General features: G+C 53.5%; 1 protein-coding gene across 3 annotated transcripts in view; it reads left to right on the top strand.

The window, feature by feature from the left end:
- Positions 1-9,635, top strand: part of PEMT (phosphatidylethanolamine N-methyltransferase) — a 43,299-nt gene extending 33,664 nt beyond the window's left edge. For 2 of the 3 annotated variants that reach the window (XM_074886185.1, XM_074886182.1), the window contains exons 5-8: positions 2,307-2,418; positions 6,498-6,572; positions 7,357-7,417; positions 8,166-9,635. In XM_074886185.1, coding sequence (XP_074742286.1) covers positions 2,307-2,418; positions 6,498-6,572; positions 7,357-7,411 — 242 coding nt within the window. In that variant the 3' untranslated portion in view covers positions 7,412-7,417; positions 8,166-9,635. Of the gene's footprint in view, positions 1-2,306; positions 2,419-6,497; positions 6,573-7,356; positions 7,418-8,162 lie in introns of all 3 variants that reach the window. The other variant, XM_074886184.1, reaches the window with a different exon arrangement.
- The last annotated feature ends 7,205 nt before the right edge of the window (positions 9,636-16,840 follow it).

The following is a 16,840-nucleotide window of genomic DNA, read 5'->3' on the forward strand; positions in this document are numbered from 1 at the left end:
GGCAGCCGCGTGAGTCACCCTCCTGCACCAAACCTTTCTGTGCCACCCATCTCCCGCACACAGCACTGACCCCAGCCTCTGTGTGCAGGGGCTGGATGCGGCCCCTTGCCCTGGCAGCCTTATCCCCTGCAGAGCAATCCTCCCAGCACCGTGTCTCTGCACCATGCCCTCGCAGGGATTCGGGCATTTTCGGCGCCGTCTACCTCGCTGTTTGCTCTATTTCCTGACAAATGTAGTAACGAAGGCTCGGCTTCCCCGAGGCTGAGGGCACCAAGAGGTGACTGGGCCTGTCTGAGCCCATCTGTCTTGCACCTGAGCACGGTTCCTTCCAGCGCTGACCAAGATTTCAAGTAAATCTGACTTGACCGAAGTCTGTCACTGGGCTATGGTGAAGCCAGAGGGAAGCAGAGGTGGTGCTTCAGCCCAGGTCGGGCTCCAGGGATCGTGGGGGTCCCTGCAGAGTGCATCAAATGGCTTTTTGCTGCCATGATCCAAAGTGCCTACCCTGTGCAGTGAGATGCTTACACTGACTTCCAGCAAAAAATACTCCAAATTAGACACCAAAGTCCCTCAGCCTGACAAGGAGCAGATTCCTGTTTTGAGGGTGTAATGGAGGCACAGGAGATGTCTAAGCTGATGCTGTGTAAACCAGTCCATTCCCTCAGCACCTGCCTGAATATAAAAATACTGCAGGTCCTCTCTGGTGGTCATCTTCTTTACCTATGTGGGTTTAGAGGCAGGGTTTACATTCGGAAAAGCTTGTGTCCTGGGGGAGCTGCCTGCTTCCCCCAGTGCTGTGTGCTCTTGCTTGCAGGGAGCCAGCCCGGAGAGTCCCATGGCCCCACCAGTGCCAGGCTCAGATAAGCCCCTGCCAGCCCCACAGACCCAGAGCTTTGTGCAAACCTCCCCAGTGCCCGTGCTGTTTGGGGAGCGAAGTGTTCAGCCCAAAGGCGAGGGCGGGCAGGGTATAATGAAGCATTTTGACACATAAGAAAGCACAGAAATGGGCTGTGGCAGGGGGTGATGTGTTCTTTCTACCAGAACAATCTCAGAGATGCATTGCCAAGTAACTGTGAGAACATATAGTATGAATACCAGGCAATTATCTCACTTAGTGGCCTGTAGTTAAAGCCCAAAAGCATTGTCTAATTGGGCAGGCACTGTTTATCCTTAGAAATAAATGTTTTTGCACCGTGTGAGGTCAAAGAAATTACACTGTGATCCAGGTAATAATAATAACCTTGAATAGTTTGCACTCCTGTAATGCCTTTTATCTGGATTTCAGAGCACTTTCTCACCATACATTAATCCTCACCACCCTCTGCGCTATAAGAAAGACTGATGTTATGATCGGTGCACAATAGCACCAGGAGGGACGGAGGAGACTTGCCCAAGGTCAGGGAACAGGCTGGCAGCAAAGCTGGGAGCACAACCCAGGGTGGTGGCAGCTCCCTGGGCTGATGGACCGGCACTGCTCCTCACTGATTGATGTTACGTCTTGTGCACTGGACACGGAGCAAAAGCCTTGCTGGGTTTTGTGGTCTCGCTTGTAAGACCAGTCAAAGTCAGAAGAGATGGCCCTTTGTCCCCCCAAAATTCCCCTCACAAGCTGCACAACATCTTGCTTGTCATTTCTTTTCCAAGCTCCTTTCAGGAGGGTGGAAGGATTACTCCGAGGTAGATAGGAAGCTGGTTGGATGCTGACAGTTCTGAAAGCTTTCCTCATTACAGATGACAGTCACCTATTATCATCATCATCATGCTGATAATTGAGCGTTTTGTAGGCAGAGGTGCTATTTTCTGAAATTCTGAGAAATTCTCTGAACTATGAGATAAGGGTGACACTGAATGAGGGCATTTGGTGGTGGCAGTCGTGATTATAACATCTCGAAACACCATTACTGTGCACTGGGCTTATTTCCCCATTAAATGGATTTGATCCTATGCACTTGCTTCCTCGTCAAGTGGCACCAGATGGGCAGTTTTCAAATGAGAAAGCCAGAATCAACCAGTTGGGACCTCAAGAGCTGCCTCTCCATGAGGGATGTGGCTGCTGTAGCCTCATTGCAATGCAGAAACCTTCCTGGTGGGCAAAGAGCCATTCCCAGAAAAGCTGATGGTCACAGAGTAAACAGCCAACCTATTTGTTGCTGTTTTCTCAGTCAGCAGCAAAACCCCTCGTTTGCCTTCACTCTGCATCCCTGGCAGGGATGCCCCATGGCACTGGGAGGGTATCAGTGTGCTAAAGCCCCCTGCAGCTCCCAGCTTCATGGAGCCTAACCAGAAACCCTCTGTTTGCTCTGTAGGTGATTACTTTGGCATCCTGATGGAAGCAAAAGTGACCAGCTTCCCCTTCAGCATCCTGGATAATCCCATGTACTGGGGCAGCACAGCTGTCTACCTGGGCTGGTCCCTCATGTGAGTACGTGCCCCTGCAAACAGCACCGGTCGCAGGGCGAGCGTGGGGTCTGCTTGGCAGGGCATAAAGTGCTGGGCTGCATCACGGGTCAAAGAAGCTCTTGGTGATGGCAGTCAGCAAAAAAAATGGTAGGGAAAGTGCAACATGCCCTGACTTCTCGCCTTCTGACTATTTTTGTGTGTGCAAAATCTTCTGCTGTCATAAAAGACTTGCAGCATTAATTGTAGAAAAATAAATAACGGCCGAGTGCTGGGGAGAGGAAGCATCACAAATGCTCTGCAGCTGAATGAAGTCCTTGGCAGGCTCTGCACGTGGAAAAATCAACAGTCAGGGCCAAATTCACGCCGGGTGTCACTCGGCAGGGGCAGGGCACTGATACTGGGGATCAGTGTGACCCTGTAATTACCTCTGAAGAAAGCAAAACAAGCCAACACACCCTTTCCCCCACTGCATGGTGATAACACTTCCGAAACACTCCTCATGTGATACAACACAGCTTAATAGCCTGCTTAGGAGGAAATGAATAGGCTGTAATTTAGCAGTAAATGAGCAATATACTCTATTCTGTGTAACAAGTTTTATGTGGTTTTCATTTAATATCAGATTTTATTTATTTGCCCAGGAGAAAAAGCCCTGGCTGTGTCACACAGGGAGCCCATAGAGCATTGCAGGCCTTTATCACTAGATATTTTGCACTGGTGCTACGGAGTGTGACCGCCTCTCTTCTACTTCAGTGGGAAAAAATGAAGTGCTTTGCCACTTTCTGGTCACCTTTTCAGCCACGTGCGCGGCGCTTTCTGGCCCCTGGTAATAAGTAAAGCTGATGGTTTCTCTCCTGTCTCCACTGAGCCTTGCTGCTCTTCATTCTGCACTGGAAATTCCCCCTGGTGTTGTCAGCGCCGACTGCACGAAGCTGTTTTTGCCTTCCTGGCAGACCCACGGCACTGGATGGGGTCTAAACCCTGGGAAATGGTGCCTGAGAGCCAGAGCTCGCTCGCTGCTGGGGCTGTGGCAGTGCCAGGTGGGAGAGCCAGCCGTGGGGTCAGCAGTGGCACGATGGCAGCGTGGATATTGCTGCGGGGAGGGGGGTGGGGCTGGGGCAGGATGAGCCCCTGCCCCGTACCACACCACAACTGGAGACAACCAGCACCACCACAGCACAGAAGGAGGAATTTGACCAGGGGGAATTATAAGGATATTTTTATTTAAGATCAGCATCAAACTGTTTCCTAGAACCTTTGCAGAACCAGCTGAACCCTCCTGAGCTGTTCCTGTCGCAGAAATCCCTTCTTTGCCCCCGTGAGAGAGCAACCTTGCACCGGGTGCACATGGCTTGGTCTTCCACCACAATCCTGGGCAAAAGCGGCCCGAAGCAGCTCAAGACAACAGTGTGATTGCCTCCTTTTTCTCATTAAAAGGCTGCCACCACAAAGGGCAGTGAGGCATGACAAATAATTGCTGTTAACAAATTGCTGGAGCTGTGTAAAGTGGCACCAGGACACCGCCTGCCTGCCCTGGGGAAGCTCTGCACAACCCTTCATGCCATGAGTTTGACTGTTTCTCTTCCCTAGGATCTCAGCTCGTGTTGCTGAAGGTTTTTTTGGGAGTCCCAAGTCTTTTCTGAGGTCCCAGGGCTTTCAGAAGATGTTCGGTGTCTGCCCTCAGAGGCCAGAGCTAACGTCCCAGCTCTGTGGTAGTGGGAGGGATGCCGGAGGAATGTGTCTGCTGTCTGGTTCTGGTCAGAACCAAAGCATAGAGCATATCTGTCCTCCCTCAGTGATGTGTCACACTCCATATCATGGTATCAGAGACCAAAGGATTGATTCATTTTCATCTGTAAGGGCACATAGCACATAACGTAAGCGAGCCTGGCCACACAGCAGCCAGCCTGCCGTACGACTCCAGTCCAAACTTAAAAGCATCGCATGGGGCGAGAGCTGCTCTTTTCTCCCTGGCAGGATACTGCAGCTGTCCCTGGTTTGGCTAATGGCAGCTCTGCAGCCAAAAACGTGTCTGTCAAATACACAAATACACCTCCACCAGTCACCATGAAAACAGGAGCTTCAGGAAGAAGGGCCAAAGCGGGTGTCCCACATCCAACACCCAGGACCAGCGAGGCCGGTGGGGAAGGATGTGAGCCCCGACCATGGCTCCTGCAGACAACCCACAGCCATGGGGAGCTGCAGCAAGGGTTGGGGACATACAGACTTCCTACCCAAAAAAAGTCCTACCAGGACCACAAAACCTTTATGGTTGACTCCTGTCGACCCTGCCTGCTACAACACGAGCTGTTGCCCAATAAATAGGTCAAGCTCATAAGAGGAGAGAAACAACTCACCCAAGTGCTTCTCATCGCCCGCTTCGAGCAGCCTCGTTTCTCCTGAAAGACAAATAGAGCATTAGCTGTTTGGGGACAGCTTTGTGTATCTTTGGTAGGGAAGTGTTTTAACTCATGGCAACAGGCTGTGTAAATCAGAGCTGGCACTGCAGCCAAATGATGCAATTAGAGGTCTTGCTGTCAACAAACAATCATGCAAATTTGTTCTCTCTGATAGGAATCAAGGAGGAGACATGACTAAGCATGTAATAGCAGGGGGTTGGGAGAGGAAGAAGTTGCCCGATGCTTCCTAATGAGGGAAAAACTTAGTGCAAAATGGAAACAGTGAAACGGTAAAGATTTGTGTGTGTGTCTCTCCAGGAACTGATGTGGCCAGGCGGTACCTGACAGCAGGTCCAGAACCAGGTTTAGATAGTTTAGTCTCTGCTCTGAAGGCATGTTTTCCTGACAAGACCAGCCTCACACAAGGCTTGCAGGATGTTTATCCTCACCAAGGACCAGCTAAGTACTTTTTTTTTGCTGACAGCCAGCTCTTGTTCCCCTCAGCTGAGCTGTGACCAGCAATTAAAGGCAATCAGCAGTGTCCTACTTAAGCGCAGCACTTGAAGCCATTAGCTGGAGGTGCAAGATGCAGAAAGGGTGTTTTGGGGGAGTGACTGGTGCTGAGCCAGATGCAGCCAAGCTCTTTGCTGGGAAGATGGGGCCAGGACCTCCTGGGTGCTGGCTTAGCCAGTGGGGAGTGGCTGCTGGTGTGGCCGCTCTCACCTGGGGGAATTTGCATGCTTTGGGGTGGTCTCAGCAGCTGGTTTGGGGACTGTAACCCATCAGCTGAAATCCTGGGGCCTTAGTAAAGCCCCCACTGCCTTTGCTAGCATCTGCAAACACTTTCAGGCCAAGCATCAAAGAAGTGTCCTCACGTGGGCAGCGCAGGTTCGCAGCTGTTGTTGACATCTCTTCAGAGCAGGAGGTGATGGGGACTTTTTGGTCCCGATTCTTTGGCCGCGGTGCTAAAAGGAACAGTCATCCCCGTTGCATCTGCAGCCCTGGAGCACCTCTGCCCATCACCAGACAGTGCTGTGGGTGCCATCGGTGCCCCGTGCTGTGCCCAATGACCCCTTTTTGGACACCATTCGGCTGGGCCTTGGGGAGGCAATAGAATGTGTTCCTAAAACGTCTTAAAATGGGTTTAAATGTGATCTGAGCCCACACGCACCCAGCTCCGGTGCAGCACCTGCCCAGCACCCTTTGCAGGGCAGGCAGGGACCTTTTCCATCCCAGCCCTGCGATGGCCCAGCCGCTGTTTTGATGTATATGGTACCATACGCTGCTCCGTCTGGCAGGTGCCTCCTGCGCCCTGGGTGGCCCATCTTTCTGTGCACATCAGGCATTTCCCTTATAGCCCTGGCTCGGAGCCACAGCCATACGTAAGCAGCTGCTCAGCTATTAAACAGCCTTATAATCTCAGGACTTAGCATCAAAGCAGAAGCTCTCTTAGCAGAGACGTGCAGGGATCAGACTTAAAAGAAGTCGCCAAAGTAGGCTGGGGAAGAGTCTTTGCCAAGTAGCATCTGTCTAAGACAGTTAACATTAAGTACAAAAAAAAACCCCACCCTTTTGTTCGCTTCTGTTTAATGAGCAAGAGAGTGCTCTCTTGGAGCCCAGTGTCTCATTTCGCTTTCTAAACCAGGTCTTGCATAAGCCCATGTACTTACCTGATCTTTTCCTTCTCTTTCAAAACAGACATGCAAGCCCAGCTGGCCTTTTGCTGACAGCTGTAGTGGCAATTTCCTACACAATCGCAGTGCTGTATGAAGGGTGAGTAGCTTTGCAAAACCAGAGAGCTTCTAATTATTTCTACCAGCTTTAACTCCCGAGGTTTCGGGGAACTGCAGAAGTAGAAATGTTTTTTCCAATTAATTCAGCGGGGAAGAAGGAAAACAGAGGATTGTTTTTCAATTGTTTTGATAATGGGCAGCTTCCTCTCTGAAACTATTTGCTGAGTTCTAGGAACATTTATGCATTTGTTTATTTTTATCAAAATGAGATCTTTTTTTCTTTCGGGTGCCTGATTCTGTCTATACAAGAACAATAAGGAAGGCAGTGAGAGGACTCATTGTGCCATCTGAAGAGACCCTGCAAGAAGAACTTGCATTTTGTAGTTCCTTAGATGGGCTTGTCTGATATTTTGCACCACAATAGCCTGGCAACCCAGGACGGAGCAGCCCAGAATTATTCCCAGAAGCAGCACTTGTACTTCAGCAATGAAAGGTCTTTTGTGTTTGCAAGGGAGAAGGAGATGCAGGGAGCCACGGCCAGTCTGAGTGCAGGGGGAGTCCGAGCGTGTGCTGAGCCTCATCTTGCTCGTGCAGGGATGGTGCCGGGTGGGAGCAGCTTGGAGCCACTCCACAGTCCGGAGAGACCGAGCTGAGAATTGCCAAGGAACAGGAACAGTTGGGCTGTGCCAACCTGCAAAGGGCAGATTTTCTGGACTGAAAAAGAAGCACACCATAGTCTTGATTTTAATTCTTCCCCCCTTCTTTTGTCCCTCTTTTGTGTCTCTGCCCCCTCTCTCCCCAAATTCCCATCCTCCCAACCACAGGCCTTTCACAGAGGAAATATATCGACAGAAACAGAAGGGCGTGAAGAACAAGTAGCAACAGGTATGTTTGCTGATTGGCGTTTCAGCGAGAGGGGCTGCTTCGCCGGGCTCCCCCACCTACGAGCGCATTAGATGGGGACAAGAACACCACCCACCCTCCCAACGCACCCCTGCCCAGCCCTGCCCTTCCCTGGCTCCTCCAGAGCCCTTCCTGCACTTCTCAAGGGATTTGAGCTTCACAGCTCCGCAAAAACCCAGGCGGGAAGGCTTTACACAGCGACGGTTGTGTCCGCCTCTTGGCACCCGACCAGCAACCCCCAAATTGGGTTGATTATATACTTGAGAGTCAGCACAAGGGAAAATTGCTGGGGAGCTTTGAAGCTCCAGGCGCTGTCTAAATCAGACAGAAAAAAGCAGCTATTGGCCATGGCAGGTGCTCCAGCGAGCGGCAGGGATGGTGCAAGAGGGCACGTGTGCCTGAGCACCCCATGGGGAAACAGGGCATCCCTGCTCCAGGCTGCTCCGTGCCCGCGCCGGCAGCATTTCTGCACATGGGCTTGCACCAGCTCACCCCAGAAACTCAGCCCGGGTTTGCTTTTTGGGCCAAAAGCTTCTACAAAAGCACAAGTTCCTGCCCAGGCTCCTTTCCCTGGGGTTAAATGCCACCCTGGAAAGCCCCCTGGCACATCTGCTCACTGGTGGTTGGAGAGGCTGGACAAGCACACAGCTCTGCTGAGGCTTTGGCAAAGATGCTGCAGCAGCAGTGAGGTCCCTGACAGACTCTTGTCTCTTTGCCTTTTGCAAAGCAGTGTCTCGGATACCTCGGCACAGCGTGCCTCTGGTCCCCACGCTCTCTGATTTGCCCATTTTCCTACTGAGATGTATCCTACTAATTAGCCCAGCAACCCTTAATGAGCCAACTGAGCACCCGGCGGTATTTGGAAGTGATCAGATGAACAGCCCGAGCGTGGCAGCACCTCCTCGCTGCAGCCCGCGGCACCTGGAGGTCCCTGTCCCCAGATCCTTGTTCCCCATTGATGGGTCACTGCAGCTCATGCCGTGAAGGTGACGCTCTCCCAGGAGCCGCATGGTGCAGGACCTCCCGACCTCTCCTCCCGCACTGATTATTGGAGAACTGCAGGGGAAAAAGCAACCCAGCTCCAGCCCCGAACTGGAGGGCAAGCAGAGGAATGATGGAGACACCGGGGGCCTTTTGGAAGCGCTCTGAGCACAAGGAAGCTCTGGCTCCAGCTGATCCTGAAGATCATCTGAAGATGCTGCCGAAGAGCCATGGGAAGCAAATAAAAGCTCAGGCGAAGCAACAGAGAGGGCTCAGGAGCGTTCACACACAGTTGGGGAAGGAAGAGGGGAAACTGCTGCAAACTCAACAACAAAACCTGCTGCAAACCCAACAGCAAACCCCCTCTTTTCTGGGAGGGGGAAGCCACCCCGTCCAGAGCTGCGGTTTCCCATCGGTGCAGAGCCCTGTAGCATCTCTGCACTGTTTACAAAAGGCTCCGAGAAAGGTGAAAAACACATAGATGTGAATGAGCGACCTAAACCACTGCCCGAGGGGGATGGAGGGCATCCCGTGGGAAAACCCCAGCATGGAGAAGACCAAGGGGAAGAGTCAGTCCCCATCTGCGCCCTGCAGATATCCCATCCCTGGCCGTGGGGGTGCCCTGGCCCCCTCCACACCCATCCAGCCCTTCCTTTTCCCCAGGGGCCACGTGAGGGTCCTGCCTTCCCTACCACCCAGTGCCTTCCAGCTATTTTTCACTGCCTTGCAGGGGCAGTGGGTGGGAGGTAGGGGAAGGGCTGCTTCTGTCTTCTGAGCTGTGCAGCAGCTGGGTACGGATCTGCCCCTCTGCCCCTGCCACCAGCCTCGGCGAGTCCCAAAGAGCCCGGAGCTAGATCCTGCCCTGAACGGGAAGATCCCAGGGGTGATGCTCCAGACTCAGGCTCAGTGTTTACAGATTCCCAGAACAGTTTGAGAAATAAGCTGTAAATGACCAAAAAAAAAAAAAAAAAAAAAAAAAGCTATGTCAAGCTGCCGGCAGTGGCTCTGGAGAAGGGGAGCTGCGCTGCTGCCGGCTCCTGTGCCGACACCGGGATGCAGTGCCACGTCTCAGCGTCGCGTTGTCCCCTCCACAGAGGAGGGTCCTTCCTTTTCTCAGTGTCACCTCTGCGAAATGGTCTGATTTCCCTTTGCTTTTGCATGTTGTAATTCACCCTTCGGGCATTGCTCAGCAGGAATTAAAAGCGTTGGTTTCTTTACAGTGCAGCCTCCATTTCCTTCAGCCGGGCTCACGGATGCCCTGTTTGTGTTTCACAGCTTCAGAACCACTACACGGGGATTTTTTTTTATCACCATCTCAACGACCTTCCTCTTAAAGACTTGGGCATAGTATTTTATTTTTAGATAAGTTTCCACATCCCCTTCACAGTTAATGTTTATAGATGGAAGCTAAAACAGCCTAGTACCCATAGCAACCAGCAAGGAGAGGATACGTTGCATTATTCAGACAATTTATGTCAGAGTTACCAGTCCTGGCTCAAAGTCTCTGATGTAAATAAATTCAGATTTGTTGGTAGGTGAAATCAGTATTTACCAAAGAGGCACGTGCTCGTTTGGGAAGGATTACTCCTAATGAGAACGCAGTGAGGGCTGTATTCGTGCTGTCTCATCCCCAGTCTGGGGACCATGTACGCCTTTCCCTGTCCCCGCTGTGAGACTGGGGGGACCCCATTTGTACCATTCCCATCCAGCCAGGATCAGCCCCCCGAGATGGGTGTCTGTCACCAGAAACCCAGGTGACGGAGCCGCTTTCCCTCCCGTGCCCACAGCATCCCAGGAGTGTGGGGGTTTGGTGCTGCACTGGGACCAGCTTCCTGGACTCCTTCCCCCTTGATCCACCATTTCAAACCCAATCCTTCCCAGCCGCGCTGTCGGCTTTGCATGGCACAAGGGTTTTATCTGGGGCTATGCCAGATTTATCCCCGTTTTTAGTAGCTCTTTCCGCAGCAGCCGGTGCGGATTAATGTGTCGCTACGTTCACAGAACTGGTTCTAGCTGCCGTAGAGCTGGAGTTTGACGTTTCAGAGGCATCTGCTCTGTTCCCAAAAGCAAACCTGAGCTGGAAGGTGATGTTCAAGCCCATCTCCTGGGGTCCAATTCTACCTTTCTCCCCCTGGGGTGGGGGTTTGGCCTTGGCCAGGCCCATTCCCAGCAGTGCCATGCTGCTCACCAGTGCTGTGGAGAGGAGAACAGAGAGGCCGTTATTTATATTGTTTTATAGTATTTAACAGCAAGGGATTAAGGGACTCTCCCTCCCCAGTTTTAAGGAAAAAAATTGATTCCTCTCCAATGACCTAATGTTTCTAAGAATTTGAGAGTACAGAGGGTGCGGATGAAACCTTCAGCCTGAGCATGAAGCACTGGTGGTGTCGGAGCTATTTCCCCCCCCTTCCCATCCCCAGGGCCAGCACCTGGCTGTGGCTGGGCCATATCCTGCACCTCGAGGCCTCCAGGTCACAACATGAAACTCTTGTTGCTTCTGAAAGAGAAACCTGCACCCTCGGACCCCCAGGACCAGCCGGTTGCAGCCCCGGTGCCATGCCGGCATGGGCAGGCGCATCCCTCCGGCTCCCGGGGAGACCTCGAGCACCAAGCAGGGTCCCTGGAAATGTGGTCATGGGTCCATTTTCAGAACTTCATGGCTTCCAAATCCAGTGTGGGGCTTGCTGGGCCCGTCGGAGCTTGGCGGGGGGGCTGTTTGCAGCCTTGGGAAATGCCGCACGTGAGGCTGCGTGTCGATGCCACAGATAACGCCTCCCTTGATGTTTGGGGACATTTCTCCTGAGCAAACACTGGGAAAGAAGAAACTAGTTAAATCTTAACTCCTGCCTGGCAGGGACAGACAGGCCACCAAGTCCATCGCACCACGCTACCTCGGGTCACCCCGTCCCGCTGCGCAGCCCCTGGCTGTGCCCACCCTCGTGCTCCACCTGGGTTTTCCCCACATTGCCACTCGTGTGGCTCCCTGGCACGTGTCTCCCCTCCCTGAAACAGCGTGTGATTTTTTTTTTTAGGGGTGGGGGGATCACCTGTCCAAACCCAAACCGCCCCAGCGATGGGCATGTGATGCGGTGCCAGCTCCAGGCTCGTGGGATGCTTCATCCAGGGACACTTTGGGAGGTGGAGGTCATATCCTAAGGTTCATTCCCCGAAGGCAACCTGCTGGCAGGGACATCCAGAACCAGGAACATGTCCCCAAAGGCCCTGCCCTCCATTGTGACCACCCGTAACCCCACGCCCATGTTTGCTTTCGCCTAGCGAAGCTGCACTGCCTTCACCCGGGGAGCGACGGCCCTTACATGGCAAATAAACACGATTAGCCAGGAACAGAGAATAAACACATGGTGCAATCAAGGCAGCGTGTGTGGATTCGGTGGAGTGATGGAGAAGTCACAATTCCCATCAGGCTCCTGCCAGGCCTGGTTTGCTGAGTCTGCACTTCTGCTATTTGGGAAGATGGAGGGAAATGGGGGGCTTGGGGCTCAGAGGTGGCTCCCACACCCATCCCGATGCCAAGGTTGAACCTCCACATGGTCGTTCGGTGGGCAGAGGAGATGGGCTTGTCTGCCAGCGATTGGGATTTGATGCAAAAGCAAAGATGAGTTTTGAGCGCAGGCGCTACAAGAGCTTTCGGGGGCAGTTTGAGCACTGACTGTTTTATTGGGAACCCCTTAATCCAGAGAAGGCAAATGGGGGAGATGACAGGACTTATCTTTACAGGGGAGTAAACCAGCCTCCTCTATCTCTGCTGCGTAGGGAAAGCAGTCTGGGCTTTAAATGGTCACAAAGAAACGCAATGGGAAGACTGCCCTGGCGGGAAGGTGTTTCCAGGTGGGAAACCACAAGTGTTGGAGCTGCCTGGGGCAGGACCGAGATCCATCCTGCCTCGGCAGAGCCGGGGCTGAGCCCCATGGGCACCACTGGCAGACTGCAGGTGCAGGCAGCCCCCCCTCTGGTGGGTGCCCAGGGGATGCTTCACCCCCAGCACTGGGAGAGCAGCAGCACCCTGTGCCCACCGTTCCCCCAGCCCTTGGACAGCACGGAGATGCCATCCGACCCACCCCGGCCCACCTCCACCCTCCACCCTGGAGGCCTTTACGCACAGAGCTCCCACCATGTGCCAGAGGACAAGTTATGAAGCTGTTTTCTTTAATTTGCAAACTAAAAAGCCGCCCAGGGACAGCCTGGCGAGCTGGCCACGCTGCGCCGCATCCTCCTTGGATCTTATTTCAAAAAAAAAAAATAATCCTAGGAATGTGCTGCTTTTTCCATGTTGCCTTTTCTTTGGAAGGGAACTGTTTACCAAGCGCAGCTCCTTTCTGAACCAGGGTCGTAGGAGGGAGGCAGAGCAGCCAGAGCCCCCCGGGAAGGAGCTGTCAGGGCCGAGCTCTGCCTCCAGTTCTGCTTTGCTGCTGCACCAGGGATGAGCGTTTGCGGGAGCCTCAAGAGTCCTCGGTTTGGGCACTGGCACTGAGCAGGGCTTAGCCCTCGCCCAGCTCAACCTCCACCAACCCCAACACCTCCACCCACAGCCTCAAACCCTGCGCTGGCCTCAGCCCCCTCCGGACCCCACAGCCGAAGCAGCGGGGGCAAATGTGGGACCTGGGCATGAAACACCTCCAAGCTCTGAGCCCTCAACACCAGCTACGCATCCCTCTGCCAGCTCCAGCCTGTCACTGCCTGGCCAGCTCCCTGCCTCCTCTTGGGCTTTTATTTTTGTCCTATAACCCCAGCAGCCATCCCTATTTCCATGGGAACCCTCTGAAATCTGTAGCAACGCATCCGCCGGGGTCACCGAGCCTCCCTCTCCCCTGTGCCCTATATTCCCAGCCCAGGCGCTGCCCATCTCCAGTTACAGGTGACATTTCTCTCTAATCCCAGGGAGGCTGCCGCTCTTTGGAAGGGAGCAGAAGGTGACAGAGTTTGGGGACATGTCCAGGACACACAAACGCCTTTGTCCATGCCGGATGCTGGCGGGATGCTGCTTCCTCCAAGCAAACCGTGGGAGGTTTGGCATGGGATGGGATGGAAACTGGGAGCAGAGGATCCCCAGGGTGCCCCTGACTCGCAGAACCCCAGTCTGCTCTGTACGTAGCTCTTGACCCAGCTGGGCCACATGGTTATCAATGATGAGTTAATGTCACCTCAGTGCACTCAGAGAGATGCTTCCATGGCAGGAGAGTGGGGCACCATCCCCAGGGTGGCCGGGTGGTGAAGCCAAGTCCCCAACCCCAGATCTCGCCACGTGCTTGGCCTCCTGACACACATTTTTGCTGCTGTAAGGAAAGCAGCAGCACCAGGGGATATGCCGGAGCACGCCACTTCCCCGGCTTTGCCCTACGATACAGGTGTTCAGCCCCTGCTGCGGGTTTTTGGCAAGTTTATTGCACCAAGGACGGGAGAAGGGGAGAAGATGTAGAAAGTCTGGAGACCACAGCACGGCACGAGCCTGCTCCGGGAGCTGCATCGCGCTGGGCGCGGGGATGGCATCTCCAAGGGAGCTCTCGCCGCCCCTTGCCTGGATGACTCAAGGAATTGGGGATTTGAGACATGTCTCAGGCTTTCAAGTTTTCTGTTAATCAAATCCCAAATGCTAAAAGGAATCAAGAGACATGAAAAGTGTTGCTAAAGAAGTAGGAGGTGGGGGAAGGAAACAAATAAACCCACCCCCCCTGGTCCCCAGTGACAGAGCAGCCCACTTCTGCATCATATCTCATCTGGGAAAAATTATATGTTGTGAATTACGTGCTTCTTTTGAAAAGCCTTAAAGGAGATTTAATAAAATGAGACAAGCTAATAATATAGGGAATGAATAGCAACCCTGGATGCTGCATCTTGATTTAATCAGATGCTTTTCCCCAGGGGGACAGGAAAGAGCTATAGCTAAAGCCTCCCGTCCCTTCCCTACCCAGCTGCTCCCCTCTTCCTCCAGCCCCTCGTTCCTTCTCCCATCCCAGGGGAACAGCCAGGGCAGGATTTGGGGTCCCCCAAGACCTCGCTGTTCACCAGCAGCCGCTGGGAGACACACAGCCCACGCTGGTTATTTATGAGCGGGCTAATGAGCAGCACACCAGGGTGCTGTACGCTGAACAGGGAGAGGGTCCCTGTCTGAAGAACAGGTCCCTGTCCTGGGGGAGAAAAGCAGGAATTGGGGAGCAGGGAGAGCGGGGCTGGGGAGCAGGCTTGGCTCTGGGTGCGTACTCGCAAAGCCCCAGCCTGGAGCCAGGGAATGCCACATGCTGCTGTGCAGGGGCCAAGCCCTTGGCAGGACGTGAAGCATCTTAACAGCAACGATAAGGAGCTCATGTCAGATCTGCTCCTCTCCATGGCCCGGGAGCGGCCACGGGGTCTGCGTGTGCTGGGGCAGGAGAGGCACAAACGGCTGTTCCAGTCTTGGCTTTTTCACCGCTTGGACCCGTAGGACCCAGCTGGGAGCTGAGGCCAGCTCAGCCCCGGGAGTGACGGTACTTCCCGGCTCCACGGCACGCTCAGAAATCAAAGTCATGTTCTGATGTAATTGTTCATTTCTGAGTATCCCCCCACCCGCCTGTCCCTGGCCAGGCACTGCGATACACGCTCCTGCCTCCTGGTACATTTTGCTTCCTACATTTTTGCAGAGGCTGGGGCTGCTGTGAGCTCTATTTTGCTGCTTGCACAGTTCGTTCAAGCCAGACCCTGGGGAGCCGCATGTTCTGTCACTGGGATGTTTGTGTGACTTTCGTGGAATTTCCTTTCCTCAGCCACTTGCTTGCGGCCACTGGGCGGGTTTTATTCATCGGCAGGTGGCTGGTAAACCCAGGAGGGTGCAAATAGGCAGAGAAATAGCAAGAAACAGAGGATTGATTTGTGCTGAAGATGTTCGATTCCATTCAAGGTGTTTGCGGTCGCTGGGTTTCGTGCACAGCAGCCTGCCTGCAGCTCTTGCTGTACTGAGCAGCTGCGTGAAAGAGTCTGTATCCTCCAAAACCGGGCAAAGCCCCCCGCAAATGGCAGGGTCAAACTGCACAGGTGGTATGGCAGCCGTGGGGAAAAATGCTATTTTGCCTGCCCCTGCTTAAAACTTGGGCTATTTGCAGTCAGGTCAGAAATAGGTGGTGATTTTTAACAGCGTCATAACCGTGGGAAGGTTTTGCCTCGCAGCGAGGTGGATCCTTTATCATCAATCACTGGCAGCCGGCTCCTGGCAAATGTGCTCTGCTTCCACCAGGAGACAAGTTTCTAGATGATCTTGGGGAGACTCAGCCTAATGCCTCATAATGCTCCTCTCCTTAGGCTCTGCGTGACTCTGCGAGGTGCTGGGCTCTGGGAGAGCGCGGGCAGCACCCACGTCCTCCCCCTGGGAGCTCCCACAGCCACTGGCTCTCCTCCCCCATGCCAGGATCCCTGCTCATGCTCTCAGGGGGTGCCTGGCAGGGTGGCTCCGGTCGCACCCCACACCCCAAGCCCACAGCATCCCAGTGGCACATCTGCTTCGTGGTGTGCTCTGCCTTTGCTGTCACCAATGAGCCTTTTGGAGGGAGCAAATGGATTTTCCATTGCTGAAGCCTGTTAAGCTAAGAGCAGGCTTCGAGCAGGCTATTTTCACCCATTCCTGGCACTATTAATAGTTGTATGGTTAACAATAAACGCCAGTTGATATTGGATTTGTCTGTCCCCCAGAGGCTGGCACTTCCTATTCCCCCGTTGTTTTCCATCAACTGCTTCAATTAAATGGCCTTTTTTGTTATTTTGGGGCGATACGTTTGTGCTCTGTAATCGGCTATTAAACCTCTTCGCTGTCTCGCACACAGATCAATAAACATGGGAAACTGTCCCACTTTCTCTCCCCAAAGTGTCCTTGTGCCTCTGCTGCTGGGCAGGATGTTTCCCTGCAGGCAAGGATGGGGCTGCAAGGGGCTGTTTAAACCCCAGCCCCCTCCCACCTCACAGACAATTCCTCCATAAACCTTCGGACAGGGTTTAAATTAATGTCCAAGTGTGAGACCACACTCGGGGGAAGATGAAAAGCTCAGCAGCATCCATTTCCTAAGCGGTGATGATGAAATGCACCATGGTCCACAAATTTGTGTGTTCTAACTGTCCCTGGGGTCCCTCTTGGTCTTGAACCTTATTTAAGCATCACCTTTCATTACATTAAGGTTGGTGGGGTTTTTTTTAATTAATAGATCCTCACAGGTGTTTTTAATTCAAACTTTCTCATCAGTCTGATGTGAAAGAGGTACGTGGCTTACCCTGGGCCCTGTCTCTCACTGGCGGCCCCCTGGAGACCCCTCAGCACAGCAATGCTCCCGTTGCCCGAGGGCCACTGCCCGGGGGTGGCTGGCTCGGGGAGACACTGGCCGAGCCCAGCACCTCTGCGAGGATGCCGCAGCCCTGGGGGGCTGCCCGGGCAGGCCCTTGTGTCCA

This window comes from Strix uralensis, chromosome 16 (genome assembly GCF_047716275.1).
Source record: "Strix uralensis isolate ZFMK-TIS-50842 chromosome 16, bStrUra1, whole genome shotgun sequence".
Lineage (NCBI taxonomy): Eukaryota > Metazoa > Chordata > Aves > Strigiformes > Strigidae > Strix > Strix uralensis.